This window comes from Sapajus apella, unplaced genomic scaffold, assembly GCF_009761245.1.
Source record: "Sapajus apella isolate SASKATOON/1434 unplaced genomic scaffold, GSC_monkey_1.0 scaffold18, whole genome shotgun sequence".
NCBI lineage: Eukaryota > Metazoa > Chordata > Mammalia > Primates > Cebidae > Sapajus > Sapajus apella.
Window position 1 is genome coordinate 501,948 of NW_022436958.1, and position 21,721 is coordinate 523,668.

Below are 21,721 nucleotides of genomic sequence, written 5' to 3' on the forward strand. Positions count from 1 at the left end.
CTGCTCTTGCTTCAGGGAGTTATAAGAGAAAGAGATGCCACCTTTATTGGCACTCTGGGAGATGAAAGTGACAGAGCTGCACAAAGGTGGATTAAAAAAAGTGACTGTCTTACCCAGACCATTCATTCTAAAATAAAAGACCCAGTAAAGATGAAAGATTTTGCCAGGCAATATGACAAACCAGTACCCAGACCCACTTTGAGGATTACCTGTGAAAGCATTTTGTCCATAGAAAAAGTGTCTTATAAATGGTAGGTATCATATTTAGGTGAATAAAGTCACTAGTTCTCTGGGGCTTTCAGTGCCTGAAGTTTAAAGAGTAAACTTTCCTATATTTCAAGTTTCACTTGTTCATTTTTATCAAATTTCTACTATCACTCAAGCCTATTCTAGACTAGGGATCGGTAAACCACAACCTGCAGGTCAGATCTGGCCTGCCACCTGTTTTTGTTTTTAATAGCTCAGAAGCAAAGAATGGTTTTTACATGTTTTAATGACTGGAAAAAAAAAACAGAATAATACCTCATGACACATGAAAATTTCATGAAATTCAAATTTCGGTGTCCATAAATAAAATTTTATCGGGACACAGCAGCCACAGTCACTTTTTTATGCATTTTCTTATTACCACGGCAGAGTTGAGTAGTTGTGCTTGAAACTACATAACCCTCTGAGCCTGAAGTACTTATTCTCTGGCCCTTTACAGAAAAAGCTTGGGAACAATGTTTTAGACATTGAAAATCTAGCTATGAACAAAACAGAGCTAGTCTTTACATTCACAGAGCTTACATTCAGGTGTAGCCTTACTTTGAAAATGGCCCAAGGGGGACTGGCATCCTTGATTTTGGCTTTGGAAACCTCAAGTTCTAAACAACTGAGCTAACCTTATATAATTTTAGCCAACATTGGGACAGCCATATGGAATCTGATTGTTTTTTCATCAAATCAAATCAAGTATCTATTAATTAACTATGTTAGACGGCAAAGGTCTTGGCACTGAAGGCATTAAACTAGTTGAGGAAACAATGTCTACAAATTAAAAAAGAAGCTAATGACGTTTACAAAAGCTTCTTTTAACTTTTCAAAAGCCTTTTATTTGTGGGATCTTCCCATGTCTCAGACTTCATGAGCTAAGAATTTAGGATGGAAAAGCTCATTTGGACTGATAGAGACAGAGTAGGCTTGCCAAAGGAAGTGGGATGTGGTCCAAAATGATGGTCTTGATTTCATTCTTCAATCCCAGGAGCCAAACAAGTTGTCTTCTGTGTATAGAAGGCTGAAGAACTACCACCAGCGGTTGTTCCCATATCCTATGGCTTGGCAGGACTTTTGCTCTTATCTTCATGACGTGAACAGCTTCCCCTGGGCTGGTAAAGCAGGAAGGAAGACAAGGATTGGGGGCCTCTCACCCAGCTTGTGAGGTGGGCTGGGATGTTATACCTCTTAAATGGGGAATGAGTGGGAGCAAGACTGAAGGGGTATGAAATAATGGGAAAATTGGGTGGGTGGGTGGTATCTTGGAGTTCTTAAGATGTTGGAAATTGGAAAGTCTGAGAGGTCATTAGCTCATTTTCCAGCATGTCTAGAACATCAAAGGACTACATCTGCCACTCTATCATGAGCAGCTTTCACACTTGCCTGGTCCAGAGTGTTGTTCGGTAAATGGTTCAGTAAGTGAATGACGGTGAAAGAAGGAAGGAGCGAAGGAAGGAAGTCAAGTCACACACAGGAACATTAATCAGAGTACTTGGGGCTAGGTGTGGTGGCTCATGCCTTTAATTCCAGCATTTTGGGAGGCTGAGGTGGGAGGATGGCTTGAGTACAGGAGTTTGAGACCAGTCTAGGTAAGATGGTGAGACTGCCGTCTCTACAAGACAAAACAAAACAAAACAAACATACAAGTTAACTGGGTGTGGTTGTGCGGGAGGCTGAGTTGGGAGACTTGCTTGAGCCCAGGAGGTTCGAGGCTGCAGTGAGCCATGTTTGCACCACTGCACTTCAGTCTGGGTGTCAGAGTGAGACCCTGTCTCAAAAACAAAACAAAACAAAACAAAACTTAGAGAATTTTATGTGCTGCCAAGAATAGAAATTTATGGGTGTTGATTCATTTGCTTATTCCACAAAATATTATGAAGCTCCTGCTATATGCCAGGCATAGTGTATCAGGTTAACTTGAAACCCATTTTATTTCAAACATGAATAGTGAAAATCTTTCTAAAATGACAGTGTCTGCTTTGTCACTTACAAAAGGACAATTGGGTGCATGTCTAGTCTTCAACCCTGAAGAATATTGAAGAACACGAAGGTTGTTTTGACCTTATTTATTTTCCTGAATATTGACTAACATCATGGTAAATAATAAAGTTCCTGTTGTGCTTAGGAAGGCACACTCTGGTATCAGACCGCCTGGTTCAAATGCAGGCTCTACCACTTATAAAACATGTGACACTGGGTCAATTTTAAGCTTTGTTCTATGCTTCAGTTTGCCCATCTATAAAATAGGCAAGTAATAATAATTGCTGTGTAGGGCTGTGGCTGTTATGAAGATTAAATAATCAAAGCCCCTTGGAGTGTAGTAAGCCCTCAAGGTCAGTGCTAACTGTTATTGCTATCACATAGGACTCGACCTAGAAATAGAAAAGATAGGGGAGTTGACACTGAATATATTGAGAATGTGAAGACATGTGCTAGAACTTGGTTGTCCTGTTTTTATTTCACATTTACGGTGTGTGTAGTGGAAAGAACATTAACCCCTTTGTTTGTGGTTAAACTTTGCCTGTGTCCTCGCCTGAAAATGGAGCTGGCAATATCGCTGGGACTCTTGCATCTTATATATGAGAGTGCCTGGAATTTCAATATACATTACTTTTCTTCAGACAGAGTCAAATACGAGGAAGTAATTCCCTTTAATTAAGAGTGTTGATGAGTTGGGTTCTGGTTAATTGAACTGTAATATGTAAATCAACTTAATAGTGGACTGACTCTGCCAGATAAACACACAGCACCTGGTGTAGCTTGGTTGAGCACCTTTTGTTTGTTTGATTTTGAAAAACTCTGTCCCTTCTGTGACTTCTTCACATTATGGATCCCTGAGGTCAGCCTGTAGCCAGCTTGCATTTTCAGTTGAAAGAAGGATTTTCAGAAGGTTTTAGAATATTTTAATTGTTGGACTTGATAAAGTTGATTTAAATTAATCCAAGACAGTTGCAGACAATGGAACAATAGGCTGGTACCTCATCACTCATTTTTTTAAATAAAAAGAAAAAAAATGGGAAGTAATCCAAATTGAGTCACAGGCAGTGGTGAGGATTAAATGAGTAAACATCGTGGGCTTTAGAGAGACAGGTATTTGATGAGAATGAGGATCCCCAGCATTTTACCATTTATTTTCCCTTGTAGGATGGCTTCCTAGCACAGCATGTGGCAGTCCATTAGGGAACAGAGAAGAAATGACAGAGTCCCTGCCCTTGAGAAGCTGATATTCCTGTTAGAGAAGAAAACAAGCAAAGAGAAAGATGTCATGATGACAAAGTAACACTGAAGTAAGTGTGGAAGAGAACCGTGGGAGTTAGGTAAGGTGGGAATGAGTAGAATGCATTGAAGTGAAACTCACCCTGGAACCCTGTCCAGTGACAGTGTCTTAGTTGGTTCTGGCTACCACAATGAAATACCACAGACTGGCTGGCATGTAAATAACAGAAACTTATTTCTCACAGTTCTGAAGCCTTGGAAGTCCAAGATCAAGACACCAGCAAATTTTGTGTCTGATGAAGGCCCACTTTCTGGTTCATAGATGGCACCTTCTGGCTGTTTCCTCATACAACAGAAGGGGCTGGCTAGATTTCTGGGATCTCTTTTATAAAGGCACTACAAATTGTGAGGGCTGCACCCTTATGACTTAATCAACCCCCAAAGACCCTGTCTCTTAATGCCATCATCCTGAGGGTTAGGATTTCAACATGAGAATTTTGAGAGGATACTAACATTCAGACCATAGCAAACACCAAGCTTTTTATGGATTCATGCTATTTCAGAGAATTATACTGGTTGGCTATATCCTTATTTTGATAATTATTATCACCTTAAAAGAGAGGTTCTCAATTTTGAGCATTACTGACATTTTGGGCCAGATAATTTCGTTGTGGCAGCTGTGCTGTGTGTTGTAGGATGTCTTAGGCTTTCTGTGTCTCTGTTTCCTCTTCTATAAAATGTAATTAGTAACAGAAGCAGAATTAGTAACAGGAGCGGCATCCCTGGCCCCTACCCACTAGATGCCACTAGCACCTCATCTACTGCTTCTCTCTGTGCCCCCCTACTTCCTCAATATGATGACCCCAAATGTTTCCAGACCTTACCAAATGTTCCCTGGTGGGCAAATTTCTCCCTAGTTGATGACCATTGCGTTTAAAGAATTCATTTCAGCTATTTTATCGGCCCCTAAGGCACCAGCCTCCCTCTGAACCTGTGCCCATGGGAATGCTATCTATCTGGCTGCTTGTGAGTCTCTCCAGCACTGACTGGCCAAGTCACACTGGCAGCCAGGGGTGACTTCCTCAACGTGGCTGGAACAAATTCCTACAATGCCAGGCTGCAAGTTGGCATTTTTACATTTCTACGTGTTGGGGGATGCCTGGATTATTTTCCAAAGTAATTGAAAGTTTGTCTCCAGGGATCCTTGCCCCTTCTAAATGAGTATTATCAGGGAATAATGACAGCTCAATTGTTTTGGAGCCTTTATTTAATATGTGACAATAGCTAGGAGAACGTCACAAACAGTTCAGTTATTACAGTAAAGCCTGTAGGGTATCTCCCCAAAGAGTATCCTGGAATCATTATTTTAACGTAAGCATAATTGTAAAAGGGGGCTGGGAAGCCCACAGTAGGTGGGGATAAATTGTGAAGTGTCATTTTAGGAAAACAAAGGCTTTGCAAGAAAAAAAATCCACTTTCCCCCCCTAGTTACAGGCTTAATGTTATTAATAAGTTAGATGTCATAGTAATGCTGTTGTTGGCAGCGTGCATACAATTTAAATATTTTAGCTTCCATTATACAACTGGATCTACATGACTGACCTTCAAGGGCCCCATTCATAAGGGATGAAGAGAGGGAACAATCAGCTACTTCATGCAAGGGCTGGCTAGCAGACCAGGTTTCCCCGCATTGCCGGACAAACCACTGCACAGGGAACGCTTTGGAGACACTCTAACATGGCAGGGTTGGGACAGAGAATGATGAGGGTGAGAGACACACTTTTGGGGCAGGGAGAGAGCCAAAGCTTGTTTTTCTTTTCGAAAAAGAGCTATCCCTCCTTTGTTCCAAGGGAGAATGAAGTATCCATTAAGACTGGTGACACTGGGAATTTTGTTTCGGCTCAGTTCCTTTTGTTGTGACTCCACGGCAAAGGAGAGGAATCTGGGGTAGGGAGGTTTCAAGCCAAGATGAGAAAGAAAAAGCATGCCTTCCAAGGATTTCGTCTATTGTCTCCCGGAGAATAAATATTTATAGAGAGGGTTCAAGTGAAGTCTGTCTCAACGGTCATGGCTTTAAGACTAAGCCTTTGAGAGAGTACATGTAAAACTATGCTTAAATGAGGGGTGATCCAATTAGGCTTCCCAGGGAAAACCAAGAAACCTCAAGATAATTTCCTATCTGAAATCTAATTGTGTCTTCAAGTGGAATAGGAATACCACTCTGAATTACCCCAGATCCATAGACGGCAGCAAAAATGCACAGTCAAATTGGATTCTATTTTAAGTAATTAAGTTATTTCCCTTCACAGGACCTATAATTTGCCTTGAACAAATGTGATTTGCCTCAGAAAGATAAGGCATTGCAATTTTTCCTCCAAAATGGATTTTCTGTGCCAGAAACAATTACTAAAAGTAGACCAAATATTGCCTTAATTATATCTTACTTATTATTTGAGTGCATGCCTGGAGTACCCTGTTTGTGTTCCAACGTGAGGTAGGTATGGCTGGTTTAGAAATTATCTTTAAATGGAAACCGGAGCTGAAATTTACTCAAGAGCCTGGGGCTTGCACAATGGTCGTGTAAATAGCTATGGGTGGTTACATAAGACTCCAAAATCTTGTGCAAAATATGAGCAACAGGGAGCTTGCTTCAGTGGACCTTCCTTCTGACTCTAATAAGTACCAATATTAGCTTGTAGCTGCTTGGCTGAGTCCTTGAGAAGGTGCTAGGTGTTGTAATAGTTTAAGAATAAAAGTGTTGAGATTTGCATAGAAGATATTGCAAGAAGGGGTATTTTGGTCATGGTTAATTTTATGAAGAAAACATTCACTTTTGGCTTTCTTTATTAGCAGTTCAGTTGACTTATGCCCAGGTGTTCTGAAGGACAATAGTAGGTGATAGCCAAGAGCAAGGGCTGGAACAATAAACAGATTTAGTTGTTGGCTCTGCCCCCTTGAAAGTGCAATGTATGGGAAGTGTCTGAATCTCAGTTCACTTGACTGTGGAAAGGGAGTGGTGGTTATCTACTCCAAGGAGACTGGATGAGAAAGCACACAAGGCCTGGCATTGCACAGACCTGGCTTTCACAAGTGGATGGTGGAGTAAAATCCAAACACTATTGCATACATTTTCCTCTCTACACAGGCTTATCCTTCTGAAAGATGATCTTTCATACAAATGGGTGTTGGCTGGCCATTTCTAAACTTCCATCTGAATTTAAAGCGGTTAAGGCTTCAGATTCATAAGTCACATTACCTGGTTTGAAATACAGGCTTTGCTATTCACTACATGCCTTTGACCAAGTTACTTAGGCTTTCTGTGCCTCTGTTTCCTTTTCTATAAAAGGTAATTAGTAACAGAATCTATCATCAGAGCTGTGGTAAGGGTTGAGTAAAATATTGCAATGAAATACCTAGGATAGTACTTTGCAAATTATAAACGTTATCTATTATTATTTTTGTCTCCTGCCAGCCAAAAAAATGTCAACAGAAATCAGAAAATAACACTAAGTAAGTTTAACATGTACTTTTATTAACAACTTAATACAAGACTGTACACTGTAGGTGCTGAAATCAACCCACTCCTGAAAACTGAAAAACCAGCATTTCTATACCACTTTGAGCTTTGGTAATAAGTGCCATCTTCTACAGCAAAATCACATAGTGTAACCCAACCTCTTAAGAACAGAAAGAAAGAGATGTTCCACGGGAATGGAGAGATTATTTATGCATAAACAGCTGGGGATCATTTCTAGCTTTACGTGATTCACTACACCCTCTGGAATGTTCAGTCCCCTTTTCTACAGTCCTACCACCAGACACACAGCAACTAAGAACTTGGCCACAGGTCCTGCCTAGACACACATCCATATGAAACAAAAAATATTTATATAAATAAGTCAATTAAACCGCACAAAAACTACAGCAACACAAGACAAAAATCCAACAAGCAATAAAAACTGTACAATATCGGTCAGTCTTTTATATCTGAAAAATGTGTAACTTAAAAAAAAAGTTCTTTATCGTATAAAAAAAGTCTTTTTACATCTGTGTTAGCTGGAGTGAAAACTTGAAGACTCAGACTCAGTGGAAACTGACGAGTGTCCACCTCGCTTTCCTTTGGAGAGGATCTTGAGGCTGGACCCTCTGCTCACAGAGGTGAGTGCATGCTGGGCAGAGGTTTTAAATTTGGCTCCAAGGAAAGCATAGAGGATGGGGTTCAGACAACAGTGGAAAAAAGCTAGGGCCTCGGTGATGGAAATCCACTTGTGCACAGTGTTCTCAAACTCACACCCTTGCCTGATGATTTCCAGGAGGATGAAGGAGTCGATGCTGATCCCAATGTAGTAAGGCAGCCAACAGGCAAAGAAAGCCAGGATGAGGATGACTGTGGTCTTGAGGGCCTTGCGCTTCTGGTGGCCCTTGGAGTGTGACAGCTTGGAGATGATAATGCAATAGCAGGACAGGATGACGATACCAGGCAGGATGAGGCCCACCATGATGTGCTGAAACTGGAACACAACCACCCACAGGTCATTGGGGTAGAAGCGGTCACAGATATATCTGTCATCTGCCTCACTGACGTTGGCAAAGATGAAGTCAGGAATAGTCAGCAGGAGGGCAGGGATCCAGACGCCAACATAGACCACCTTTTCAGCCAACAGCTTCCTTGGCCTCTGACTGTTGGTAGCGTGGACAATGGCCAGGTAGCGGTCCAGACTGATGAAGGCCAGGATGAGGACACTGCTGTAGAGGTTGACTGTGTAGATGACATGAACTGCCTTGCATAGGAACTTCCCAAAGTACCAGTTTGCCACGGCATCAACTGCCCAGAAGGGGAGCGTGATGACAAAGAGGAGGTCGGCCACTGACAGGTGCAGCCTGTACTTGTCTGTCATGCTTCTCAGTTTCTTCTGGTAACCCATGACCAGGATGACCAATCCATTGCCCACTATGCCAGTCAAGAAGATGATGGAATAGATGGTGGGCAGGAAGATCCGGTTGAAATGGGCATTTTCTTCTCGGAAGCAGGGTTCCTTTATGGAGTCATAGTCCCCTGAACCCATTTCCTCGGTGTAGTTATCTGAAGTGTATATCTGCAAAAGAGGCAAAGGAATGGACATTCACTTTCGATTCAGCAAGCATTATCCAAGTTAAAAAAAAAATTTTTTTTAAAGGCAATTAAAAAAAGCAATTCAGGCTTGCTTTCTTCAGGAAATTCTGAAGTACTGGGCTAAGGGTACAAGAGAATTACTGTAGAATCCTACAACTTTCCTCCCATCTTTTCCCATAGTGACTTCATTATATCCCTCTTTAGTAGAACCAATTACTAAATTCTTTGTTTAGAACAAAAGGGCGCTGAGACGCTGAGGGTTTCAAAGTCTCATCTTGGCTAAATCTTCTGCCCCGCCCACTAGAGGGAAGAAAAAAACCTTCCTTGGAGGAAAAAAAAAAAAAATACACACAAAGAGGCCACTCCCAGGCGGCGTGGGGGTGGGTGGCTGCAGCGAGAAGGGGCTGAGATTAACTTTTTGTAAGAAGTTTTTCCCCAAGGGAGGGAAGAGGGGAGGGAGGAGCACGACGGGGGAGGGGGGGGCGAGGGAGGGGCGAGGGAGAATGAGTCCCAAAGACTCATTCTCCTAAGGCGCAAAAACATTATTTTCCCACGCCTGCCTAAACACAAAACATTCTGCCCTTCAAGCAACATGTAAAGAAAATACAGTCCTACAACGAAGGTCCTTTGGTGCTTGGGGTATAGTGGGCGGGAGCGTCAGAAAATGAACAAACGCCACCTCCTCCCCCAAGCGGGCGATCCTCCCGGGCGTGGGTCTCTTTTGCCATCCTCGTGTTTACCATTTGGCGCCTTTGGGACGTTAGGGAACGCAGCATTTTCCTGGGTGGAGAAGGTCACGGGGTCTGCACCCGTGGTCCTCGCCCCAAGTTTCATTTCCTCACTCTCCCGGGTGGCTTCCCATTACCCCGCCACTGATCCAGTTAACCCGGCCGGAGATGGGCTGCTGGAAGCCTCCAGGCGGTGGGCACGATGGGGGCCGGGTCGTCCAGCCCTGGACCGCCACGGCTGCCCACCATGCCCACGCCTACCGCCCACAAGCAGGGTTGCAGAGGCTCCGCTGGGCGACACGCCAGCAGGCTTGGTCCCACAGGGTGCTGGGGAGAGACAGGGCGGCTCCGCCGAGAGCGCCTTTGAATTGCGCGCCGCTGCAGGAAACCAAAAACTCCCTAGCAAGAGGGTTTCAAAAGGCTTCTGGAAACCACCGACGGTTAAACATCGCAACTGGACTCGGAGAGAGCCAAACGGTTTCCCCACTTGCACCTGCCCGTCTTCGCCGCAGCGACCGGGTAGCCCAGGTGCGGTCCTAACTGCCTCGGTCCCCCCAGTCCCCGGAGCCCAATTCTCGGGGCTGGCAGCTGCGCGGTGTCAAAGGGGAGGTCAGACCACCCCTTTGATCCCACCACCTCTACACGATCCCAAACTCTCGAACTGCAGGACCCACTCGCGGTCGTGGGGAAGCGCCGCGCTTCGGAAGCCCGAAAGGTTTCCCCCTCAATCCCCAAGCGCGCGGGCCGATCAACTCCTAGCTGCTGCCACCACTGGATCCCCTCAGAGAATAGGCGCGGTGGGTCCAACCCGCCTTTCCCGCCCTCTGCCTACTGTGCCCAGAGGCTGGTACAGCTCCGTCGGCCGCACAGAGTTTAACAAACACACACCCAACGTCAAGAACAGTAACAGCCGCTTATCCCCTAAGTTAAAGAGGGGCACAATCTCCTTCTGGGGACTCAGCCCAGGCGCGCCGCCCTCTGCCTCTAAATCCAGAGAACGTAACTCGTTCCAAGAAATCCCCGCTTCCCGGAGGATTGAGACCGGTGGTCTGAATCCCGGGGCAGCGCGCACGCCTTCTCTGCGCTTGTGCACAGAATGTTCTTGTGTTTGCAAACAACGTGCAAGCCGCCGCGCGCCGCGGGACTCAAGGGGGAGACACATGCAGCCACTGGAACGCTCTTTCCAGTCGTTTCTCCTCTACTTACAGCGAAAAAGATTCCAATCCTGTCCCCCCGCCCATATAGCCATGGTCAAGAAAACTCCTTTCCGTGACTCTTTTTTGGAGCACGGGTACCTCCAATGTCCTGGCCCCTTCTGCCGGTTCGGAGAAGGGCTGCGCTCTAAGTTCAAGCGTTGGTGCATTCATGACAAAGCAGGTTGAAACTGGACTTACACTGATGCCCTCCATGGTAGCCGCTCGTTCTCCAGACGCGGTGGCCACTGGAGCACTCAAGTCCTCGGGAACACTTTGCTACCTGCTGCCGCAGCCAACAAACTGAAGTTTCTGGCCGAAGCAGGACTTTTATCTGAGCGCGGCGCATGCGCCACTGGGGCGGGGAGGGAGAAGGCGGGGTGGGGGAGAGGAGCAGGCGCGAGGGAGGAGGGCGCAGGGGCGGGGCGGAGGGGTGCGCAGCTAGGGAAGCCTCGGGGACCCTGCTGTTTACGGGTGGTCGCGGAGCGAGTCCAGAGCCGGACAGGACCTTCCAGAGGCGTTTCCTAAGTTTGGGGAAAGCGGGTTGCGTCTGAAGACAGGTGGGAAACGGGTCTCCGTGTGGCGCGTCCATCCTCACTAACATGCATGCAATTCAAGACCTGGGAATGCTGCAGTGGAGACACTGAGGCCCAGAGAGGGGAAGTGACTTGCGGGAGTAACCCAACCAGTAGGCGGCAATGTAGGAAGTAGGGCCGAGTTTCCGACGCCATTCCCCGCGCTTTCCGCACTCGAAGCCCATTCAGAAGATAAAATAAGATCCTTCCTTCGGAGGATGTAACTATATGTGCAAATTCACAACATCTCCAGGGTCAGGTGTAGATACTTTCAGTAGAAGGTAGGATTTGGCATAATTCTGAAGACTGATCAGACGTAAATGTGTATTGCTCAGTAATTTCATAATAGTGGTAATCAATTCGTGAATAGTACTTTATTATTCTAAAAATATGCTTTATTGTAAGACTAATTTAGCGGCCAGTACTTTTTCTAACAGATCACAAGGAACTTGCACAGAAGCACTCATTCATTCTCACAACACCGTGTGGGTATTGCCATCACAGAGATGCATTTGGGCAGATATTTATAGAAGGACAAACTGCATGCCACGCACTGTTCTAGGCGCAGGGGATCCAGTGTGAACCCGACAAGGCCCGCACGCGGAGGAACCAGCAAATAATTCCGGAGAGATGAAATGCCGGGGATGGGCAGGCATTCCAAGCCGGGCTCGAACCCAGGTCTTCAGTCCCCACACTCAGCGTCTTCCACGATTTTGAGCGGAGGACGAGCTTTGGCACGAATCAGAAATTAGGTTGAAGAACTGAGCTGGGCGGAGTAGGGCTGGGGTCGGGCGTTTAGAGATCCCAGACAGGCTGAGGTTTGCAGTAGGCGCGCAGACAGTGCTTTCCACCTCGCGCCACTTCCCGCCGGCGCGGAGTCTGGGTGGGGCCGGGGAGCGAGTGTGGGGCGGGGCCGAGAAACTGCACCCGCAGGCTGAGTGGCCGCTGCGGGGATAGCTGGGGCCGAGGTGCCTGCGCCGCGACAAGGACCCGAGACGCCCCCACCCCGCCCCGGTCCCGAGGAGAGGAATTGCCCAGACTGCACCCTATACACGACTCCTGTTTTCTATATCAAAAGATAACATTTCAGTCTGGAGTGTTCCAGAGGTAGTCCGGAGGCTGAGAACCTTTTCTCTACAGAATATGACTTTCCCCCTTTGTCTGGGACCCCTCTCTAATGTTTCTGGGTGAAAGTCCTCATCTACTCTGCACTTTCACCGATACGGGAAAGATGATATCCGAGTCAGGAGATGGGACTCTCAGAAAAGAACAAGTTAGGACACACACTAATCACGAGATAAATAGATGATAATATTACATTATGTAGAATTAAAAAAAAACAAAAACAAAAACAAAAAAACCTCCAGATTCTTGGAGGGTGGTGGCTGAAAGAGGGTTTGGAAGCTCCACGCCTCTTCTCACAGGCCTTGCACTATGTATCTCTTCATCTGTATCCTTTATAATATCCTTTATAATAAACGATAAAAGAAAAATGAAAACAAAACCGTAAAAACACTTTTACTTTTTTCGAATCTTTAATAAAACTTCAGGATCTTCATATTTTTATAGACACGGTAGATCCTATCTATTGACTAAGGTCTGGAATTTCAGAACATTTTTGTGACTTGCTTGTCACAAAGCCTGGTAGTGGCAGAATCAGTCTGTTTTATCCTGGACTGTAAACTGCATTGTACCTTAAAATTCTTCTCTGCAGGATATCTAAAAACCTGAAAGGTGAAATCTCCCAAATCTGTCCAAAAAGGGAAAGAGGATAAAACTCGGAGCAAAATGGTTTGCATAATAAATATTTGTTGATTGTTGGCAGACAAAAGAAAACTCCTTCCTTTATCTGAAGACTCCTTTCAGATCTTTTTAGGGATCTCTATTAAAAGGAAGCAGATAATTAAAAGAACAATGAGATGCTATTTGGTGACTACCAAATTAGGCAAAAATCCATTTTTTTTTCAAAGATAATATTTGCTCTCCCGATTTGAAAAGACCAGCTGTCTCTTGCTTGTCACTGGTGAGAATGTGGCTTGGGACAGCCTCACTGGAAAGCATTTTGTATTCAGCAGAAACTTTAGAACAGTAATTCCACTCACAGGAACTTATGCCACGGAGGTATTTGTGGAAGCATTTTTTAAAATAGCAAAATGTCTGAATAGCCCTAAATAACCACTGTTAGTGGAATAGTTGACAAGATTTTGGTTCGTCTATATCTGATATTCCATGTGGACATTGCAAATTTTATTTGTGAAGGATTTTTAGTGACATGGGAAAATACCTATGAAACATTAATTGCAAAAAGCAGGATTCAGAATTGTGAATATAGTGTGATCTCAGTTATGTTAAAATAGGCATTTGGAAAATACAGGGAGGAAAACCAAAATGTTTACAGGGGTTTTCATTGATGCAGAATTATATTTGATTTTTGCTTTCTTCCTGGCATTTTTCTATGCTTTCCAGATTTTCTGTAATAAACACGAAAGATTTTCATATGCCAACAAATTTTATGACAAAAAAGGAATCAGAAGGGCTCCCTTCATGTATGTTTCCACTTCTAAAGTATCTACTAGATGTGAAACTTTTTTCACAATAATCCTTTCCCCTTTTCAAGGAATGCTTGTTTTCCACTGGGCTAATCTTAAACGTCTATTACCACTGGGCTACCTAAACCTTATTCTCAACTATTCTATGATGTTCTTTAAAAAACAAAACGGCAGGGTGCGGTGGCTCATGCCTGTAATCCCAGCACTTTGGGACGTCGAGGTGGGCAGATCACGAGGTCAGGAGATCGAGACCATCTTGGCCAACATGATGAAACCCTGTCTCTACTAAAAAAAAAAAAAAAAAAAAAAAAAAATTAGCTGAGTTCAGTGGCGGGCAACTGTAATCCCAGCTACTTGGGAGGCTGAGGAAGGAGAATAGCTTGAACCAGGGAGTCAGAGGTTGCAGTGAGCTGAGATTGCAACACTGCACTGCAGCCTGGGTGACAGAGTGAGACTGTGTCTCAAAAACAAACAAACAAAACTCAAACATGTATTGAGCGCCTGTTATGTACAACTGACTTCATATAATCTCCTCAATAACTCTACAAGGCAGGTGTCATTACCTCTATTACATGGTAAAGAAATTAGGGTCTGAAGAGGATGAGGAACTGGCCTGTGACTTCACAGTGCGGATCCGCACTCAGTCTGTCTGGCTATGAAGCTTGGGTCATTTGGCATTTAGTTACATACTGCTTTGAGTGGCATCCCTTGTTGATGTTACTCAACTTTTAAATGAGTACATGTCATACTCTATTGGCCCAATATTTTAGGTTCCTTAAAGTGAATGCTCAGATATCCTCTATCCAGCTAGCCCACTGTTGAACAAATACAGGGCTTCTTAATCTACTGAATCTTTCTTTAAAGAATGAATGACTTTCCTATGTGGCTCTGGCAACAGAGTCAGGCTTAGGGGCTGTCAGGGCCTTGGCAGGGTCCCCAACTTCTCAGGTTGGCTTCAGCCCAGGGAATAACTAGCCTTGGCCACAGTTTGGAGGGGAGGCTTACAAATCCAGTGACACAGTGGCAAGCATCCTGCCACCTCCTGTTGCTCGCTCTGCAGCTGGTTGATTTGTGTGAGTGTGTGTATCTGTGTGTGTGTGATGGAAAACTGTACTCTGTCCCTAAATTGGCTTGTCCCTAAATTAGCCTGGCAGAAGCTTAGGAACAGACCTCTTCCCAGTGGTGAATGGCAGGAGGCTAGAGGAAGGAGAAGGTGCCAGGAGGAGATGGATGGCAGGAGGCATTAAAGGCCTTCAGAATATACAGGGTCTTCTAGTCCCTTCGCTGGCCCCTCTCCTGTCTCTCAAAAAAAAGGATCGATTTGTTTCTGAAAGAGGAAAAAAGTATAGACTTCCTTGATAGTAGCTTGGGATACTTAAAGAGAAAGTTAATGTTTTCCCAAGTGATTAAAAAAAGAGAGACTGTTTCTCAAGGGGCATGTAATTCTAACACAGGGTTACAAATCTCAAAGAGACAATGGTATCAAATGTCAACTATTTCCAAGCTGGTGTTAAGTGGAAGAAATTGTCCCTTGCCTAACCACAGCCAGCCCTCCCTCCCTTCCTAAATCCTTCTGTCCCCAACACTTACAGATGAAAAATGAGCTTGAAAACAAACCCAGACCTTCCATCCTATAGCTCTATATTAATTTAGGAAATTATTACTATTTTTTTTGGTGGGGGGTGGAGCCATTTAGACCCTAGATTTAAGTTATATCTTGGATGTTTAAAAGGTCTGCCTCCACTAAAATGAGATGATCAGTGATTTCCATTAATGCTTTACAGCAGTCAAGACTAGTCAACAAATTTCCTACACAAAGAGAAAAAACTAGACTGGAAAACAAATATAGTCAATTTAGAGCCACACTGATAAGTCATTTAAACAAAACTGCCACTTAATTAACAGTGCAATGATCATTACTCCACTAGTTCCACTGCTAGGAGGATGATTGTCTGAAAAGTTTGCTGTGCTCCTGTGGCAGGTGCTGTGTGGCTCTGTGGGAGTAAAGAACAGCAACAAACAGACTCATTGCTGTTGCCTAAAAAATTATGGTGTCAAACTGGGAAGGAGGGCACAACTTTAGGAAATAATTGAGTGAGCAAACCCTGTTCTCCATGGAAAAGGCTTGTCATTGTTTTCCTTAAACCAGTAATTTATTGGTGGTGACCTCAGACAGCTATATAAAAAGAGTAAGCGCCTAGAACCCCGTGGACTGTCAAGTTTTATAAAGAGAACGGTGCATCCCATGGCAGAGCCTTGGTGCTCCCAGAAATGTGGTGATCTGACTGCCCATACAGATGGGCTTTGAGATCTTTCTGAGGTCATTCTCCCAAGAACATTATATTAGTGAAAGAACAGGGTGGGAATTGTGTGTGTGTGTGTGTGTGTGTGTGTGTGTGTAGGTGGATCCAACATTTTGCTTGAGCAGTTTTTTAAGTCTAAAGCTATCTGTCAGCCACCAATCTGTGTCTTTCAGATTTGTAACCCTCTGTTAGAATTACATGGCCCTTGAGAAATAGTCTCCTTAAATAAAAAATCACTTGGGAATGATCTTAGAGCTACTTGTAGGTCTAAGACATCTGAAAACCTGCAGCTATAGTAAAGGACGGAGGCAGTAGGGAGTGGTGGGGACTGTGGAGAACCAAAGGGTGCATGTCCTGTCCTAAAGCAGCAACCACTATCCTCCATTGCCCTTTGAGGGAATTTGGGCCATACTATTCAATTTTTTTAATATACATTTTCTGCATGTAACACTTGTGTACATCATAAATTTGTAAAATACTGTATCAATAAAAGAAAATATAGATAAAGAACAGATTTTGTAATGAGATGGTGGAGAGGGCAAGGCAGAAGGGAAAGTTTAGGAGAAGTTTGGGAAGGAGGAAAAATAAAAAACACAATATCGTCAATGTAAAATTGAATAACTACAAATGAATCAATGCTGCCAAAGAAGAGGATGTTATAATGAGTGTAAAACAAAGGCAAAATGAACACATTCCTTGAAATGTGCAAATTGACAAAATAGAATAAAGAGAAATAGAAAATCTGATGACATTATAACATACAGATAACTTGATTCTCCACTTAAAATTTTCCACAGAGGGTGCTCTTTCCTAGAGAGTGCTCCTGGAGCACAATAAAAAATTTATGTGGAACACAGTTAAAAAATCCATATTTTCTTTTTTTTTTTTCTTCTTGTTTTCAGAATTTTTTTTTTTTTTAGAAAGAGAGAAAGAAAGAAAGAGAAAGAATAAAAAAAGAAAAAGAAAAAAAAAAGAATGAAGGAGAGGAAGAAAGAGGAAGAGGAAGAGGGAGAGAGAACAGGGGTGTTGCTTTATTGCCCGGGGTAGAATGCAGTCTAAAAATGGGTATGCCTTAATTGTGTTTAATAATAGAGACATAAAAAAATGAGGGAAGAAAATAATTAACAAGCAGCCAACCAATATTTCATTTAAACCTATAAATAGGTGTGATATGGTACTGATAAGAGTGTATATTTTGTGTATTTAAAGTGCAGAGTTCTATAAATGTTAATTAAGTCTACTTGTTCTGGATCTGAGTTCAAATCCTGGATATCGATGTTAACTTTCTGTCTCAGTGATCTGTCTAATATTGATGTTGAAGTCTCCCACTATTATTGTGTGGGAGTCCAAGTCTCTTGATAAGTCTTATATATCTGGGTATTCCTGTATTGGGTGCATATATATCTAGGATCTTCAGCTCTTCTTATTACATTGATCCTTTTATTATGTAATATCCTTCTTTGCTTCTTTTGATCTTTGTTGCTTTAACGTCTATTTTATCAGCAAAAATTGCAACTCCTGCTTTCTATTTATTTATTTATTTTTGCTCTCCATTTGGTTGGTAAATTTTTCTCCATCCCTTTGTTTTGAATCTTTGTGTATCCTTGCATGTGAGATGGATCTGGATGTAGCATACCAATGGGTCTTGGCTTTTTTTGCCTGTCTGTGTCTTTGGATTGGGGGATTTAGTTGATTTAAATTTAGAATTAATAACAATATATGTGAGTTTGATACTGCCATTTCATGTTAGCTGGCTGTTTTGCCCATTAATTGATGCAAGTTCTTAATTATGTTGATGTTCTTTATTTTTTGGTATTTTTTTAGAAAGGCTGATACTGGTTGTTCCTTTCTATTTGTAGTGGTTCTTTCAGAAGCTCTTGTAAAGCAGGCCTGGTGGTGATGAAATTTCTGAGTGCTTGCTTGTTCACAAAAGATTTTATTTTTCCTTCGCTTATGAAGCTTAGTTTGGCTGGATGTAAAATTCTCGGTTGAAAGTTCTTTTCTTTAAGGATGTTGAATATTGGCCCCCACTCTCTTCTGTCTTGTAGGGTTTCTGCTGAGAGATCTGCTGTGAGTCTGATAGGCTTCCCTTTATGGGTAACCTGACCTTTCTCTCTGGCTGCCTTCAGTATTTTCTCTTTCATTTCAACCCTGGTGAATCTGGCGATTATGTGCCTTGAGGTTGGTCTTCTTGAGGAATATCTTTGTGGTGTTCTCTGTATTACCTGGAGTTGAATATTATCCTGCCTTGCTAGGTTGGGAAAGTTTTCCTGAATAATATCCTGAAGCGTATTTTCCAGCTTGGATTGATTCTCTTCGTCACACTCAGGTACGCCTATCAAACGTAGATTAGGTCTTTTCACATAGTCCCATATTTCTTGGAGACTTTGCTCGTTCTTTTTTATCCTTTTTTCTCTAATCTTGTCTTTTTGTTTTATTTCATGAAGTTGGTCTTCGACCTCTGATATCTTTTCTTCTGCTTGATCAATTCGGCTGTTACAACTTGTGCATAGTTCGCGAAGTTCTCGTGTTGTGTTTTTTAACTCCATTAATTCACTTATATTCCTCTCTAAATTGTGTGTTATTGTTAACATTTCGTCAAACCTTTTTTCAAAGTTCTTAGTTTCTTTGCATTGGGTTAGAACAAGTTATTTTAATTCCCAGAAGTTTCTTATCATCCACTTTTTAAAGCCTGCTTCTGCTAATGGAACACAGCCTTTCTCCATCAGGCTTTGTTCTGTTGCTGATGAGGAACTGTGATCCCCCGTAGAGGGAGAAGCGTTCTGATTTTGGGTATTCTCAGCCTTTTTAGGCTGGTTTCTTCCCTTCGTTATAAATTTATCCATCTGTGGTCTTTATAATTACCGTCTTTATAGTTGGGTTTCTTAATGGACGTCCAATTTGTTGATTCCCGGCGCTAGAATCTGAGCAACCCACTGCGCCGGCCAAAACAGCGGCTTTAAGATTGATGGTGCTTTTCTGACTCTGCACCGAGAACCCCCGAACCAAGGCATCGGCAAAACCGCCTCGCCGGCCTCAAGAGTCGTGCTGGTGACCTGTGGGGCTCCTCCGCTGGGAATCTCGTGAGTAACAAAAATTGATCTGAAATTGTGGCGTCCTCTCGTTCTCTGAGCTTTCAGTGGGAGCTGCAATCCCGAGCTGCTAGTGATCAGCCATCTTGGATCTCTCTCCTATTCAATTTTTTTTAAGAGAAATTGTAAATCCTGATTTTTAAATATGAAATCTCTAAACATAAAAATGTTGGTTCAAAACAAACCAACACAAAAACTCTACTAGCTTCTAGTCTTCCAGTTTAAATTGACCTAAGGTGTTGATGCTGGCCATCAAAAGAAAGTATGAGGCCAGGCATGGTGGCTCACATCTGTAATCCCAGCACTTTGGGAGGCTGAGGCAGGCTGATCCGATCACTTGAGCTCAGGAGTTTGAAACCAGCGTGGGCAACATGGTGAAACTCCACCTCTACCAAAAAAAAAAAAATACAGAAAAATTAGCTGGGTGTGGTGGTGCATGCCTGTAGTCCCAGCTACTTGGGAGGCTGAGGCAGGAGGATCACTTGAGCTTGGGAGGCAGAGGCTGAAGTGAGTTGAGATTGCACCACTGCACTCCAGTGTGCATGCCAGAGTGTCACTCTGTTTCAAAAAAAGAAAAAAAGAAAAGAAAGGATGAGGTTAGGCAGTTGGGAGACTTGGGAGGATGGAACAGATACACATGGACAAGAACTGGCTGCAGAATCCTCTTGGGGTGGTCTCTTTGTCATAATTTGTCTCTCTGAGACTGAAATTAGTCACTTGGGATTTCCGGGTCAGTCCGCCCTTGTGGCACGTAACTGCACGCAGGTTAATGTTGGGGACCCTGAAGAGAATTGATGAGCTTTGTGTGATTCTTACATTCCTCAACCCTTTTCCCACCCTCAGGCCCTATGCCTTCTCTACTATCTTGATGCATGAGTGCTGGGCCCGTCTTTTCTTTCAGCTATTGTAGGACAAGGTCCTTCAGGGAGAAGAACATTCTTCCTTTTTCTCTTTAAACAGGGGCAACAACAGCAGAAGGGAGGATTGCAAGCCAGACAGAGCAGCTTTGTGGTTCAGAGCACAGCACTGGAGTCTGCTCAGACAGGCGCTTGAGTGGCCTTTGTTGTAATAGCTGGTTAACAATAACATTCTGCTTTTTGGATTATTGGGAAGATTAATATGATATTTATGCAAAGACTTTAGTATAGTGTGGGGCACATAGTAAGTGCTTAATATTACTAATATAGGTTCCTATCTCTGCCGCTGAAATGTCTTTCTTGTTGGTAGAGGGCTTTGCTTAACCAGACAAATGGCTTTCTCCACCATTACTCGCTAAATGAGGTAAAGGGAAATGGAGTCTTAAACACAGTGTGAAGTGTTCTTACTTCTAATTGTTGTCGGAAGAGAGATCTATGCGATGAGGGAAGGAAAGAGAAGTCATAAAGAATTTCTCATACGTGCCTTGAAACCCCTTCCTGTCTTGGCAGTCTCAGATTTAGGGCTGAAAGGGGTCCTCGATGCCATTTGGTCTCATTATCTTCCACGCATTGGAAGGAGCTCCTTTTACAGCAGGTGGTCCTGTGTCTCTGGACACTCCTGGGATGGGCAGCTCACTCTTTGGAAAGGAGCCACTGCTGGGCAAACTTGATCACTAATCACTAGATAGTTGTTTTTTTTTGTTTTTTTTTTTTGGGTCAGGCACCTGTCTCTCCTGTTTTCTAGCCTGTAAGTCTAACTTAGCTAGAGCTTGACTGGACGCGATGCCATGAGAGGAAGCCAAAGACTGCGGCAGCCAAAACCATCCTGAGGCTAAAGCAAAAGCTGTGCTTTCCGAGACACTTATTTCTGCAGCCACAGGGATGAGTCTAATGAGAGGCTTCTCTGTTCCATTAGCAAGTCTGAGAGGAGAATCTGGCCAGGTTAGAATTTCTTTACATAAAGGAAATCATCTCCAAACGTAGAAGAGCTGGGGATTAAGTGACTCAGAAGATTTAGTGCTGGACTTTTTAAGGCCTCCTGAGACTTTCAGATACACTTACCTTGGCAAGAAAATGTGTGGAAGCAGCAGCTCTGGAAGCAGGTTAATAAAGAAGGCGATTAAGCCCATCTTTGCTTGGTTTTATGTGAGGCAAAAGCAGGTTAAAATGAATACTTAAAAATTTATCTGAAGATATTGTACCTCAATGGGCTTCTTTTTAACAGGTGTCAGTGGCTGCTTGGAGAAAGCATTTCTGTATCATCTGGTCACCCCTGAAACCCCCTCCAATCAAAAGCTCAGGCTATTTCCTGGAATCTTGGTAAATTGGGGATGCTCTGTATCTGAGCAGCTTCTTTTTAAATGGAAGCCATCAAATTGTTTTCAGTGTCATTTAAAAATACTGAAGTAGAGTACTTTGTGTTTCTTCCTAGTGTGTCCACTCATTTACCCTTGTGGTTAACCAGCTGCAGCATAATCTGCTGGCTGTGTTTACTCCTGTGTGCCCAGGGCCACCCTCCGTGGCCTGCTTACTATTTTGAGCCCAGGTGGGGCAGCCCCTCCCAGAGACTGGGCATCAAAAGTCCACTTCTGCCCACATTGTCTCTTTCTGGTTGGGAAATTGGTGCACAGGTGGATAATTTATTGCGTGTTTGGGGGCAGGGGATACAGAATGACCTCCACAGACACACTTTGAACAATCCTGAACAACTTAGATTAATCCTTTCTACAAACAGGTTTTCATTTGCATGTGGGGATTGCTGAGAGCTTTATCTTAGGTG

General features: G+C 43.4%; 1 protein-coding gene across 1 annotated transcript; it reads right to left on the minus strand.

Moving 5' to 3' along the window:
• Positions 1 to 6,982: 6,982 nt before the first annotated feature.
• Positions 6,983 to 10,847, minus strand: CXCR4 (C-X-C motif chemokine receptor 4). The gene is made up of 2 exons (XM_032286328.1): positions 10,707 to 10,847; positions 6,983 to 8,567 (listed from the first exon to the last, which is right to left on the minus strand). The coding sequence occupies exons 1-2, from the start codon at positions 10,719 to 10,721 to the stop codon at positions 7,524 to 7,526; spliced, it is 1,059 nt and encodes a 352-aa protein (XP_032142219.1). The 5' UTR covers positions 10,722 to 10,847; the 3' UTR covers positions 6,983 to 7,523.
• Between the last annotated feature and the right edge of the window lie 10,874 nt (positions 10,848 to 21,721).